The sequence below is a fragment of the Chelon labrosus genome, assembly GCF_963514085.1.
Source record: "Chelon labrosus genome assembly, chromosome: 12".
Lineage (NCBI taxonomy): Eukaryota > Metazoa > Chordata > Actinopteri > Mugiliformes > Mugilidae > Chelon > Chelon labrosus.
This window is the reverse complement of record NC_140345.1, coordinates 2,697,689-2,712,697: the sequence shown is the minus strand read 5'-3', so window position 1 is coordinate 2,712,697 and position 15,009 is coordinate 2,697,689. Positions and strand designations below refer to the sequence as shown.

The window sequence follows — 15,009 nt, the reverse complement described above, 5'->3', positions numbered from 1 at the left end:
CCAGTTATGAGTTATGTTCGCCTGGCTGGCCTTGAAGAAAAGTGTTCTGCCTTTCAACTGACAGCCAAATCCAAAGTGTGGTGATATAGAACTGTTTTCTGGTGAGGAGCAAAGGAGGGAGTGGGTGAAAACAGTATTAATGGTCTTTTGCTCACCACACGGGTCACAGGAAAAGCACCCTTTATAAACACAGTATTTCTGCTACCTGAACCCGAGCTGTTCCACATACACGTTTAAAAAGTGAAAATAAGCTTGGAGAGAATCCCAGAATAAAACTGGGCCAGCGGGTGAGCAGACAGGTAGGACCTAACTAGAACAATCACATGCCGTGCATCCTCATCTCAGTCCCCCCAAGGATCATTAATGTTGAGGCACAGGGCAGACCACAACCACAGAAGATACGGTCTTATGATAATGCCTTATCAAACAAACACTTGGCATATCTCTCATTTATGTCTTCATTTGAAATGTATATGTATAATTATCATAATAACAAAACAATTTGGACAGAATTTGTTGAAGGAAATACTGATGACCTTGGTGCCAGAACAAACAGCACTAATACTGACAAGGTGGCTTGATTTCCAATAGGAACCCCAGTTCCCTATTTAAGGTATTTTGGGTTTTGTGACAAACAGATTACTCAACTGACTTCAAATGGACTCACTTTAACGGGTGATGAATTCATCTATCATTTCAATACAGAATATTCAAAAGATTCATTAATATCAGATTAATTACTAGTACATAACCTGAAAGTTCAAACCCAAGCGAGCCCACAGCATAATTCAGACTTTACAGAATTCAGATGTCATTGAATTCTTTAAGAATGTTACATTCATGGACACAAACATGATTAACCTCTACTTAAATATTTCCATGGGGGCCTTGAGAATAATGCTAGCAGCAGTGTTAGAAAAACAAGTTTATAAGAGGTAAGAAAAAAAAAGGAAGTTCAACTGCAGCGTCACTTTACAGAAACTCTTTCACCATTGCTAGTATTTCAGCACACCATGGACAGTTACAAAAGAATGTAGCAATGATTTATCTCCTTGGGAATATGTGAATACCACTTCCCACTTTGAACTATATCCCAGAGTAGACACCCATGAAAGGACACATTAAAGCCTTTTGAGTCCCACTCGATATCTGTGCCCTTACAGCTGCATGGGCTCTTATTGAGATGTGCAGGTGGCTCCTTCCTCATTTATCTGAACACAAATAGCACCCATTTTGTTGTACAAAGGGTGAAAGGGGAACTAAGATCATGCTCTGAGATTGTGCTGTTTCCCTTCCTCCCCTATTTAGGTTGCTGCGACTTTCTGAATCTTACTCCTCAGCTAGCTTAGAACTGAACTTTAATGAAGGAAAATTCTTCTTTCATTTCAATACGGAACATCCAAAAGATAAATAAATACCAGACAAAATATTGTCATTGTTTTACTAAAGATTATGTGCTCTAATTTCCATAAGGAAATTCTTTTCCTACTTCCTTCTATCCTACACTGAAAGCAAAAGCAATCAAATGGACCTTTTCAATCCCCACACCAATAAAGGCCATGCATTACTAACACACTGAATGTAACAAATAATAGGCCTGTGTAACTCAGTATGTGGGACAATGTGGGCTATGTAAAAACACAGCACTGAAAAGAAAATCCTCAAATGGGCATCCCATCTGATGGGCTTGACTTCCCAAAAAGCACCTTAACACCATCCACAATCCACCCCACCAATCACTGTCGACTAACCTGTCTAGCCAATTTCCGGGCCTCCCAATAAGGCTTGGAATCCTCGACGGCCTTGCCAATCTTCTTCACAAGTTCATCCAGCTTCACCGTGGCCTCCACCAGAACAGCACGAAACTTTTGCCTTGCATCCTGATCAGAAAGAAAGAAAGAAAAGATTCAGTCATTCAAGTGAAAATAATCTCTTTCCAAGAGAGATCTGAGAGCTTTGCAAACCCGAAACCCAAAAAATGAACACTGTAATTTCTCCAGATTTTGCAAAAAACACACATAGTGAAAACTTAACCTGAAGATTAAGGTAACTTCAGGGATCTACCAAAACTTTATCAAAAATGTGTTTGAAATGTTGTTTAAGGATTTTAATTGGAATGGTCTATGTAAAGCATTTAGGTTAAGAAAGCAATCAACCAAGTGTAAGACTGTGCTCAATTTCAGTTTGCTACAACCACAGAACTTGCTATTTTAAGGTTTTGATCATGTTCTTGCGGAGACTGTAAAGCATATAGCTTTGATGAACACTTGTTTCATCTTTTCACAGGGTGTTGCAGTTCTTGACCCCTCACCTCCTTTCTAATGACAGCTTGTAATGTTGCTAACTGAGGAAATGAAACTTGCTCTATTGCTGCCTCTGCTATGGGTCATGGCCAGAACTAAAGCACCTAAAACCCAATAACTCCAAGGTAAAACCACACAAAATTTGGTCTAAATAGTGCATAAAAAAAATCAGCTCCCAATTATTAAAATCAACACAACACAAGTCAAAGTGTTCACACGGGGGGGCAGATAAGGCTGAGAACGTGAGCAAAACTGTCCCCACAAACAGCCCATAGCCAGACTGTGGAAAAAGTCTGCTAACTGACACGAACCAAACTGTTTACGTTATATCTTAGAGAGTTCTGTTTGTACTCGTGAAGAGAAATTTTTCATACTGATAAGAATTTGTCTTGGAAATTTCATCATGGCAATTTAATTGGCATGAAGAGCCTGTGCAAGAAGAAAAAGGCCAACAAGTAGAACTCAAAAACAGTTTCACACAGAATAAGTCTTTTATGGGATGAGGTTAAACTGCTCCTGACCTCTCTTTGAGGTTACCAAGACCCTGTTCAGTAAACAAGCCATTTGTGAAGCAAACCTAAAAGGAAACAACATTTCTCACTTGTTTCATAGACCACAAACTCAAATGTGCAATGCACTAGATGCCTCTATCTCACTTCCTAAGTTCAATTATGCATACAATTTTGCAATAGATCCTTGTCACAGTAGGAAAAGAATATGTGTATTAATGAAGGCAACATTCCTAGGACACTAAATGTAACAGACTGAGCCATCACTACTACACTTGTGCTTTCCCTACTGTAAAAATGTTTGCTGTGTAAAAGGTCTAAGGGGCTCATGGATGGTTCTCACATCCTCATGTTCAATATGTAAGGTCTTGTAATGAATGGATACTGCTCTCATTTCCCAAGAACTAAATAATGCCACGTCAATTTGTCCCTAACTAATTAAGGTTCATGCTACTCTCGTTACAATATCGTAGTCAAACGTGTTTGTTTGTTTAGCAATGCATAGCCTTTGTTTGACTAAAAACCACAATGATCATACATAAATTAAAGTTCTCCAAAACATACCCTATATTTGCATTCCCAGAATGTTAAATTAAATTAAAAACATTAAAGCAGACTAAGAGTTTTGGTGCTAAATAACAAGCAACCAGAAGAAAAGTGGAATGGGGCGTAAGATGCATACGTTCTTGTTGATAAAAGCTCTTGGCAAATAAACAGAAGCCATTTTAACTAAGGCAGAATTCTGGAGATGCGAGTAGAAAGGATGGCTTCTATGCAGTACTATATTCATCCACACTAGAATTTTTTTGTTCACTATTCATTGTTGTATTGTTAGGGGTCCAAAATTAAAGTTATGGTCACCATTAGCCTGGAAATATATGGTAATGCAGTAACCTTTACAGCAACATATGATTGATGTATGTCATTTAACACCACAACTGAATAGTCACTAAATTTATAGTGTACTGTAGAGGATACTGTAGTTATGTTCGGTAGCTATAGTCTAGCTAACAAAGCCAAATTAACTACAGTTAACTGGTGTAATTACCGCTATTAGATTGCAATAACTCGCTGGAGATTCACTCTTTTTCTCTATCATGGCACAGCAATGAGTTAGTATGATGCCAAGCATGTAACCATCAACTGCATTCATTTAAATCTTTTTCATCTTCAGCTAGAAATATAGGAAAACAGATAGTTTTGGTAGAGATGGTTTTCAAGGGATTTACTGAGCTCATTTGTTATAGTCCAAGTGTAACAGTTAAAACTAAAAAAAAATAACTGATTCTGTACTACTTCTGTCTAACATCAATGAACCATTGTTTCAAAACTGAGAACAAATATGAAGAAGTATATCAGCACTTGTTATGGCCTTTGGTCCACTGAACATAAAATTACACTTAATTATACTTTCTAGGTATTTGTTGATTCAGTTTAGGCTTACTTAAGGTAAATCCTCATCAGCCCTTGAGAATCTTTCTACTGCATATTTTCCTCTTACATAATAACAATGGATTTTTAGCCATGCTGTGGAAGGCAATGTTGACCAGCCACTCTACCACTACGCCCCAGATTAAGTTGTCTGAACAACTTTTTTTTTTTTTTTTTTTTTTTTTTTTTTGTCCTGTCCAGCATCGAGGCAAGCAGAATAATGATCTGTTCTTCATATTGTGCTGAGCAGATTTTGATTTGCCAAGGGGAGCTTTATGAATGATAAGGCTCCTCTTGATAATCTCAGTTAAACTTTATTTTATTTTTTATACATGTTGGTGGATGGACCTTTACATAATATTGCTGAACCTGACACGGAGAGAGAAAGAGAAAGAAAGATAGAGTGGACAGGAGTTGAGAGAAAAAGGGGGGGGGGGGGGGGGGGGGGATGGAGAGAAAAAGAGGGATACACCAAGCAGCAACTGCTACACCTGTTGAGAAACACAACAAAGAACATCACCCGGTCTCGGCCGGAGAGCAAGCTGACAATCCTAAAAGGCACACAAAAGAGAAAGATTACACTGGGGTAGACAACAACCATGGCACAAAAGTTTTATACACTCGTGTTTAAGTCTACACATACATGTTTGTATAACACAGCAGATAACTAAACCACAGTAGTCCTTAATGTTCACGGTTTGTATACACGGTTTAAATGTTCACCAGAGGATGCAGTGACTGTGTCACCATGCAGAATGAGGATGAAGAGTGTTTAAAGATGGCTGTGATGGTGCAACCGTTCCCCCAAGGAGAGCAGTCAATGGACAGGAAGTCCCAGGATCCCAACCACCAGCAGCAACCCCAGGGTGCGTGTCCCCACCACCACACCACAGAGGGACATGCCTCCATCCAGCTGGTGGCATAGGAGGCCCCCGGCCAGAGCCCCCCCCCCCAGCTGCAGCGAGCAGGCCCCGGCGGCCCAGATAGGCAGCCACCAACCTCGCCAGGCAACCAGCCACCCGGGACAGGCACGGAGCAGGGTCCACGGCCCCACGAGCCCGAGGGCAGCACCCCCCACCCCCACCAGACACGCGGCCCAGCCGACGCCCACAAGGACCAGGCCGCCCCAGACGGCCGCCCGGGACGGGCCAGCACCCGCCCCCACGCCCAAGCCATGCGCCCAGGGACCCCGGCAGCACCCACCCCCGCCCCCCCCTCCCTTCCTCCCACCCACCCACCCACCCACCCAACCCTCCCCTGCCACCTACTTGCACACCCACTCACTCATACACTTCCATCCATCCCACTCAGCCCTCCTCTCATTTCCTCACTCATTCACACCCTCCACCAGGTTCTCCCACTCATTCCGTGCACTCACCTTACTCACCTCCCCCCTCCCTCATTCTAACACGCTCTCCCCCTGTGACTCACCCAGTCGAACACAAATAACACAAACCACAAACAAACCGTGACCGCCAGTCGGCAGCCACACCCATCCCCCAGATCTCCAGGGCCCTACACCCCCCCGCCGGCAACGGCCAGACAAGCACCCAGGGACCCCCCCATCCCGACAGGGCCCCACCCCACCGTACTCCCCCCCCAAGCAGTCCCCCCAACCACGGCTCGCTGCCACCACACCGGGACCACCACCCTGCCAGAACGAGGTCCCCACCGGATCAGGCAGATCCCTGAAGTCTGAACAACTTTTGAATGAACTCTCATGAAATTCTTCAGATATTCACGTTACCCAGAGGACGGTTCCACCCAAGATAAACCTTTTCTGTTTAGTGCTAAATAGCAAAGGATGGATTGCTAGCAGTGGAGACTAAAATGGTGAACATGGTAAATATTACAGTACATCAGTTAAACATCAGCATGTTAGCATCCTCCCTACAAACATGTAAATGGGATTGATTTTCCCCCATTACATTATTTGCCGATTATATGGGGTGGGAATCGAAAACCGGTTCAAATTTTTACAGTCCATCGGATTTGTATGGCTCTGACATTGTTGATTCATTTAAATGATGATCCTGCTCACAACATGACATCTCACTCTGCGGTTGTTAGGAGCAGAGTGGGGCGCTGCATTTCACTAAACAAGATGAAAATGATGTCGATTGCAATCAGTGCAAGGCTGTGATTTTATGCAAACACTGTTTCCCATTAATTTCCTATTGCAGCCCATTACAGTCTCATAACCAATTGGAAATAATTTTACACATCTCAACCTAAATAGGGTTGTGGTGGTGTTGCGGCCTCAGTCGGACATGTTTACATCAGTGCTGCTACCACATCCAGCAAGTAAGTATTTATACATACATCCAAATTGCGCACAGACAGACAATAAAAAAAAATCAGCTGGCTTGTTGCTAAAAACCGTGTACAAGTTTTTCCACAAAGAAAACTGATCAAGGTAAAAATCAATAAGCGGAATCGACAATGGCATTTATATTAATAAAATCTTGAATTCCATTCCCAACCTTGGTAATTATTGTTAACATATCTACTTGTATAATATTGTATCAATGTGACACTACTAAAACTACCTCAGCGACACCAAAGAGGAAGTAGACAGGCTCTGTACTCCGGCTTACTGGATTTCAAGAGAAATCATCCCTATGAGAGGTTAAAGTGCTGACTTTAAGGGAAGGAAGGAATTGTGACCTTTTTTACCTTTGACTCATTAAGAAAGCGGGCATGTTTCCACACACAGTTCATCAGGCGTGGACGTGGACGTGTACGCCCTCACTTTAAATGTAAAGGTCAGCACTTCAACCATAGTCAGTGTTTCATTTCCAACCAAATGCGCTGGAGTACAGAATAAACACAAACTATAATCCAGATCCAGTGTAAATAACACATGAAAGATAACATTGCTTAAAAGCTATGACACTTGAGAAAGACAGCTAATAAAAAATTATTTTAAACTAAGCATAACAACATATGCTTATGTTATGGCCTCTCAGTCCTTCCTTCTGTATCTCACAGTCTCTCTGACTATATTGATGTTGATGCAGACTGCAGATGCAGACTCCCACTCAGGGCTGGAACGGTGACACTGTGACGCACTTCAGCTTCAACACATTCATGCCCTGAGGCATTATGTCTACAACTTGTGGTTATGTGTTAAATTTGTTAAACATAGCTTGCATGAAGGTACATTATCATCTCCATCATCATATCAGCAAAGCTCCCATAATGTTGGAATCATTATCACTCAAATTAATGACTCTTTATTCCTCTATTCAGAAGGTATGATGCTCCAAATCAGAAGCCTATTTGGGTGAAACAATAAGATGATCTCACACTGTCCATTAGGAGAAAGAAAGAAAAATACTAGATGCTGAAATTGCACAACTGGATTTAAGGATTTAAGGATCTGATAAACTCTTAATAATGGCTCAAATGTTGAATTCTTGGTAATAATGTCCTGATTGTTGGTGATCACAAAAACATCCAGTGTGTGATGTTTTGTTTTCAACTATGTTACAAGCATGAATGTTTTTCTCCTCTTTGACAGTAGACGGTCATAGCCTTGAACAGGAGACATCTTTGTCAGACATGACAGCAAGAAACATAAATCAGTCAAGGCTAAACAAATGCCATAGTGTTGATACTATGAGGCGCATGACCGGGTAGCTACAGGAGAGGAGCAAATGGGTTCCACTTACCATTCTAATCACAAAGCCACAATTAAGAAGATAATGACCTTCATGCTTGCAATTCAATTCCTGGAAATTTATGCAATGACCACAAACAATTTAGCTATTTATGTTTTACTTGAGTCTTACTTTCAGATAACCACAAACATATGTTCCAGCACACAGAGCACCGTTTGAATTAATGACTATAGATTCTTCTAGCAACTGTACCAAGAGCCAAAACTAAAACAAAATGTGAGCAATGCTTACATGGTGATCCCCGCCAAGTGCTTGTGGTATAAGCAAGCTAATCCACTCCAACATACATGGTTATCAAACACAAATGCAAGACTACAGCAAGACTGCTAGCAGATCAGTGAGGCTGAACAAAATACTGTGAGCTAAATGCTAGCATCCTCATAATAACAGTGCTAACATGCCGTTCGCCATGTTCTTCATCTCCTTTTAGCATGTAGCATGCTAATTTAACCTAAACATAAAGAAAAGTAGGTGATGATCCTCTGGTGATCATAACTACATACTATGCATATTTTTTGACAATCTATTCGATAACAGATATTTCACTCTGGGGCAAAGGTAATGGTGTTAGAAGTCTAGAGCCACTGTATGATGTTAATGCATCCTTTGATATCACACAACTCACTCCTTGTCAACCATACTGTGCCATTAGCTTTTGGATTAGCATGGTTTTAAACAATTGACAGCACTGTGAAACAGAAAATAACTGCTGTAAGGATCATGCCACCTGTCTACTATATCTTCAGAAAGGAAGATTATTTGGCGAGGAAGGGAAGATGCGATTAGGAATAAGAGGTATCAGGCTCTGAAAGAAGCAAACAGAGTGAGATGATCAAACTGCACCAGTTTCGGTTTATGCAGAATTCCTCAAATAGTGCCTCAACTGCAAAGGTTAAGCGTCAATATTTAATTTTGTGTTAGAGACAGGCCTATATTTCTATTGCACTATGTTTCATAAGTGTTTTTTAGCATATCGTAGCACAAAGCCTCACTTTGATCTGCTTGCACCTGCCACATTCAAGTCACTGCATTGTGCTGTTAAATACAAACTCAACACTTTCTGGAACTGTTTCAGTGGTCTGAACGTCCCGTTTCTTAACACGGCTTTTATTATGAAACATTTGCAGAGGAACCCTATGCAACAACAACTAGACACACACCACAAGCATGCACCCACAGTGACTGAAATAGGACATTCAATTCTATGAGTAATCCAGAAAAACAAGGTGTTACAAATATCACCATTATCTAGTTCAATTTATGAAATAGTTAGAAATGTGCATCATGTTAAACTGGCACGAACATTGTAAGACAGTCATCAGCAGAGCCTTTGTTTGTGTTGACCACTCTCCCAGCTGTTGACTTCCGCATTTTATTTTAGGAAATATGGTACAGGCTGTCATGTTTTAAGCTTATCACTTCAACAGTACAGAACAAGAGCCTTCTGTATTTGAAGCTAGTAAAAAAAAAGGTGTGAAAGTCTGTAGGTCAAAGTCTGTCACTGATGTGTCAGAAACATGTTTAATTTCATCATTATCTAAACCAATCAAACAGCCATTAAGAACTCAACTGTCTTCTGTTATCAGCTGATAAAATGTAAGTATTGATATACAAGTTTGCTTTTTACAACTGTGTTACTTGTAACATTTTAACACTATATTTAGATTTAATAAATTTTGACTTTTAGAATTTTAGTTACAAAGTCAAAGCCATTTCATCACTCAGGCTAATTCAGTTCAGACCTAAATCATGAAGCAGGTCCAGCTGCATGTGTTTTAGCTTTGTTTTTACCATGACCTGGATAACCAAGAATCTTCAAAAACAAATACATTTGATACAGTTCTGTCAAAGACAGCTATAAGAACGAATTAGATAGATAGATAGATAGATAGATAGATAGATAGATAGAACTGCTTTCATTAAGTTTAACTGGAGGACATGACTAAAATTAGAGCCAACAGACGATGCTATCATCCATCACAACATAAAGCCTTGCTTCACTTGACTTCTTAGCGGCCTGATTGACCCCATGCACAAGATGACTTTAGACTTTTGCCTCTATAAAGCTGAATGCAATCTTGATAACCTAGATAAATGTAAGTCAGCAGCCTTTACTAGGTTTCAGTGGCATTCAAAGATGGGTTATGCAAGTAAAATTGCCTTGATGGCCCAAGTAAAAGTAATTGCTCTGCAGTGCATTGCTTCTGTTTTTAATCACAGGTTCAGGTCTCCACAACACTCTGTTAAAGTTATTTAACTAGACTCTGACCTTTGCCTGCTTGATGACTGCAAACTGCTCTGAATACAGCTCCCAGTAAAAATGACTTTAAGTGCTTAAATCAGTTTATTGTAACACAATACACTATATTAGGGTTTCGTGCACAACGAGTTACAAGTCAGTCCCTTGTAGGCTGTAACCTGCTGACACAGAATAAAATAACTTTTAAAATATCTGGCCTCGAGACAGCGCAAAGGTCGAGCCGTAATTCAGTTAAAAAAACAAAAAAAAAACCCTGCTGTATCTGCAGACAGCGGTGTCTGCAGATACAGCATAACAACACTTTTCTCTCAGGCCGGCAGTCGACGTTTGGTCTGAGCAGAGGAAAAGCAGTAGATCTGAACTCTCATCTGCTGACAGTGACAGTTACATGCTGTATCACTGAAAAGCTAACAAGCTGCTCCAGCACAGATAACATGCAAACACATTCAAAGCACATGGCTGTGTGGGTGGGTGGGTGGCTGTGTGTATGCGAACAGACTGACCTCGAGCTCCGTCTCGCATCGGTTGATATCATCTGTGGACTGGTTGAGTTTCTCCAGTTCACCCTGGACGAAAGGGAACAACAGAGAGATGAAGCACACGGAAGAAGAGTAGGAGAAAGTAACAGAATACAATACCTGGAAGTACCGGAGAGGGGATTAGCAACATCTGAAGTTAATTACAAGAACACAGGGCAGAAAGGAATGTGTAATACTCTATTTAAACAAAGCAGCATTCTGATATCTTGAAGTGGCTCATAAAACTATTCAATCCAATCTAGTGTCCTTTTCCTGTTTCCCTTCCCTACACAACAAAATATTGACTGCTAGCTTTGCTGATGATCAACTCAGCATCCAGACTAAATACTTTATCAAAAGAAATCAATAAGTGTATTGATTTTAAAATAAATTAAAATTTATTGATACAATCATCTGAAATCTTCTCTTCTGACAGAACTCAGCTTAGCTGCAGGAACAAACGTAAAATCAGTACACCTCACTGTCAAGATAGACAGTACAAAATATTGCAGCCCACTATGACTTTGCAGAACACTGAATTTTCACTATTGCTAACCCAAAACCAAAGCAGTGGGTTGAGTCTGAGTAGCCCTAAATTCACAGTTAAACAGAACAAACATTTCGCAAAAGCAGAAAAGAGTCCACACAAATGGTGGAGCCAAAGGAGTGAGAGGACAGTTAAACGGAATAAGTCTATTTGTGCTCTTCCACATTACCTACACTCTTTTTCAGATTTTTCTCTGATCTTTGGTCTGTTTGCTTTCCTTTGGTTCAACTACTCATAACTGGTGGATAAATCCAAACAAAGAACAAAATGAGAGACACTCAATTGTGTGAAACATTCTTAGATAATGGAAAGGATTGTTAGTTTTAAGGTGCTGGTGAGCTCAAAGAACACTTGACTACTTCTTCTCCCTGAAGCCTTTAAAAATGACATGAATATTCATCACATACTAATAGCACCATCACACTGGTGGCCATTGTATGAGAAAAAAAAGTTTAAATTCTATCAGTCTCAAATAAACCTGAAATCGGAGATTTAATCAGCTTCTACTTTGATAAGCAATGTATTATATTCCCATTGTTAATGTGGTAGTAAACTGATCACTTCAAGAGTTCAGGGGCCTTATCTTGACAAAATAATTGATTAAATAAGAACGTAATCAAAACTACGTTTAATTTTTTTTCTCAAAACCTGCAATTATAATTACCTTAAAATATTGTTATATTCCCTTTCCTTCCTCTTGTGTCTGCTGACTTAATCTTTATTTTGATAAATCCTGCATTAAAATAGCTTGAAAGCGCAAACTGAAGCTCATAAACTCATTGAGTCTCTTTTTGACTTCTAACATATTTGCATCACTATCTGAAGATTAGCCACCATCTTTACACGAAGAGCACTTAACTACCAAAGCTGGAAGACATATTTTAGACACAGGAACTAGTTTGCCGTTACATATATTTGCAATAAACAAACAAAAAATGCTGCATTAAGCTAGGACTATTAGCTGCAGCGCTGTGGAGGGAGACTGGGCTACACTGGATGGCTATCGTTTGAAAAATACCAATTAAAGCACAAAAATTAAAAACGAATTACCTGAATTCTGGGGTCCACCTCCTCGTCTTCATATTCAGCCTCGTCGTCCGACCTGTGCTCCTTCTCTAAATGATCCATGTTAGAGGTGAAAGAGATGCCTCAGCCGAACAAAGACAGACGTTACTACAGCCGGAGACACCGCAGATTCATCTGCCCCAGCCGGTCACTGCGAGCCGGATTCACCGCCTTTACTTTAGCCCTTAAATTTAACGATGGGTTTTAAATGCACGGGCTTTCGAAGAGGAACATCCTTGCTTATATCTGCCGGCAGAGCAACAGCGTGTTCCCCCGTTCAGCTCTCCCTCTACAGTGAGTCCGACCCTGCTGCTGAAATGACTCGAGCTGCCTTTGCTCCAGACTGGGAACGCCCCCTTCAGCGAGACCGAGGTGATTAGTGCCACGTTGTGGCGAAGTCTCGTAGTGATGTTCAATTCAATTCAATTCAATTCAATTCTATTTTATTTTATTTTATTCATACAGCGTCAATAACACCACAAATTGTCTCATGACGCTTTACAACAGCCGACCTGAGACCCATAGAGCAAGGTCTAACGGTGACGAGGAAAAGCTCCCTTTTAACAGGAAGAAACCTTGAACAGAACCCAGCTCATATGGAGGCTCCCATCCGCTTGAGGCCGGACGGGTAGAGACAGAAAAAGAGAGAGAAGAGAGTAGCAGGAGATGGAGAAGGAGAAACATACACTGCCTGGTCAAAAAAAAAAAAGTCGCCACCTGTATTTAACTAAGCAAAGGGTACGAGCCTCCTATTGGATAATTACTGCATGGGCTATTACCTTGCAGCTGGCAACAAGTTTTTTAACCCCAACTTATGCAATGAGTAGCTTCTCATTTCTTAAACAACCATCTCTAAAGACACATCCCGTGGTCGTGGAAAAGATGTGAGTCTGTTTGAGCAGGGTCTAAGAAACTACTAAAATTAGGTTAAGAACTGTCCAATGCATTATTCCCTATTGGTCGTGATTGGCGATCACTTAAACGTTTGGTGAAATCAATCAAAGTAAAACAACAATAGAGCTCAGGGCTATGCTGAATAGTGAAAGTAAGAGCATTTCCATACATACAATGTGAAGGGAACTCAAGGGATCGGGACTGAACAGCTGTGTAGCCTTAAGAAAACCACTGATCAGTGAAGCTAACTGGGAAAAAAAAGGCTTCACTAGGGAGCATAAAGCTTGGACTCTGGAGCAATGGAAGAAGGTCATGTGTCTGATGAGTCCAGATTTACCCTGTTCCAGAGTGATGGGTGAGCTGCTGCAAACAAGCTGCCACTGTGGGCCAACCTGAACTGGCGCCTAGCACCCATGTTTTCGAAGATGTTGGGAAGAAACCGGAGTGCCCGGAGGAAACCCACACAAACTTCATACAGAAAGATCCTGAGAAAGGCCCATGTTTTTGATGATGGTGGGAAGAAACCGGAGCACCCGGAGGAAACCCAATCAAACTCCCCACAGAAAGGCCCATGTTTTTGATGATGGCGGGAGGAAACCGGAGTGCTTGGAGGAAACCAAGGACCTTCTTGCTGTGAGGCACCAGCTACCTTGTTCCCAAACTACTAACTAAACCGTATGTGCAACAAAAGAAACAAAAAGACATTTAATAACCCTAACTTCCTAAACTAGCAAAAAACAGGAGAAAACAGTGACCGAAAGAAAATGGTAGTTCACCCCTACTGCTTCCCACTGGTTCTCAACAGAATATTTACAGACTTACAACAAAACAACCAACTAGCTAACTGTATGTAACACACAGTAGCGGTTTTAGGCACGGGCGAACCGGGCAGCCGCCCGGGGCGGCATTTTTTCATGACACAAGGGGGGCGGCACGAGCACTTGGAAAAAAATAAACAAATAAATCTGCGCCGCTACATGGTTTTCTATTATCTGTCATATCTGTGTGGGGAATTGGCAAAAACTTGTTAAACCACTGCTTGTATAACAGTAATATTTTTGTTATTAAAATAGAAAAGACTAAATATAATTTAAATTAACAGCAAATGTTGGACTTGCTGACATTCATCAGTTTTCAATGTTAATACTGTGGTCATTTTAGCAGTTTTTTTGTTACCAGTTACATCACTGCCTGTTATTTTTTAACTTTCAAATTAACAGTGACATTTGTGAAAGAGTAAGCATGAAAGACAAAAGGAGTGCAAATACAAACAGGATTTTAATGTAATATTTAAAAAGATTTGTTATAGAACAAAAGAGAAAAAAAGGGAAGAAGGCCTTTCCACTGCAGTCCACCCAGCCAAACCAACAGATGAGGACATCCAGCAGACTGAGGTTGCTTCCCATGGTGGTTGCAGCTCTCTAGGCCCCACGCCATCACGCTACGTGCACGTAACTAAGGAGTTCTACTTCCGCATCCTGAGTGTGCGCTCGACAATTTCCGGTTGCTATAGCAGCGAGACGCCAGATTTTGGCGATGGCATATTTCACCAATTTCACCCGTTGTCTACAAGGCCTCCCGAAAATTGATGTGAATGACGTCCACAGGATTGTCGACCACTGTTCACCTGCACCCGGTTGCAAGCGTGAAAAAGGATTTAGGTTGTACATATCAAGTTACATCCACAACTTTGAAGGTGAGAATTTGACTAGTAGTTAGTAATCTATTATTTAATTTGTTAGGCCTACTTTTCTCAATCAAATCAAGAAAACTGTAGTTTTGTTACTTGTAGTTATGAA

The 15,009-nt window shown here is 40.9% G+C and overlaps 1 protein-coding gene across 1 annotated transcript in view; it reads right to left on the bottom strand.

Annotated features, from left to right (window-relative positions):
• The window catches only part of sh3bp5b (SH3-domain binding protein 5b (BTK-associated)), a 35,981-nt gene extending 23,238 nt beyond the window's left edge, over nucleotides 1-12,743 (bottom strand). Inside the window, exons 1-3 of the mRNA XM_084556127.1 lie at nucleotides 12,302-12,743; nucleotides 10,690-10,752; nucleotides 1,752-1,880 (exon numbers count right to left, since the gene is read on the bottom strand). Of these exons, the coding sequence (XP_084412253.1) occupies nucleotides 1,752-1,880; nucleotides 10,690-10,752; nucleotides 12,302-12,379 (270 nt within the window). The 5' untranslated portion in view covers nucleotides 12,380-12,743. The remainder of the gene's footprint in view (nucleotides 1-1,751; nucleotides 1,881-10,689; nucleotides 10,753-12,301) is intronic.
• Nucleotides 12,744-15,009: the final 2,266 nt, after the last annotated feature.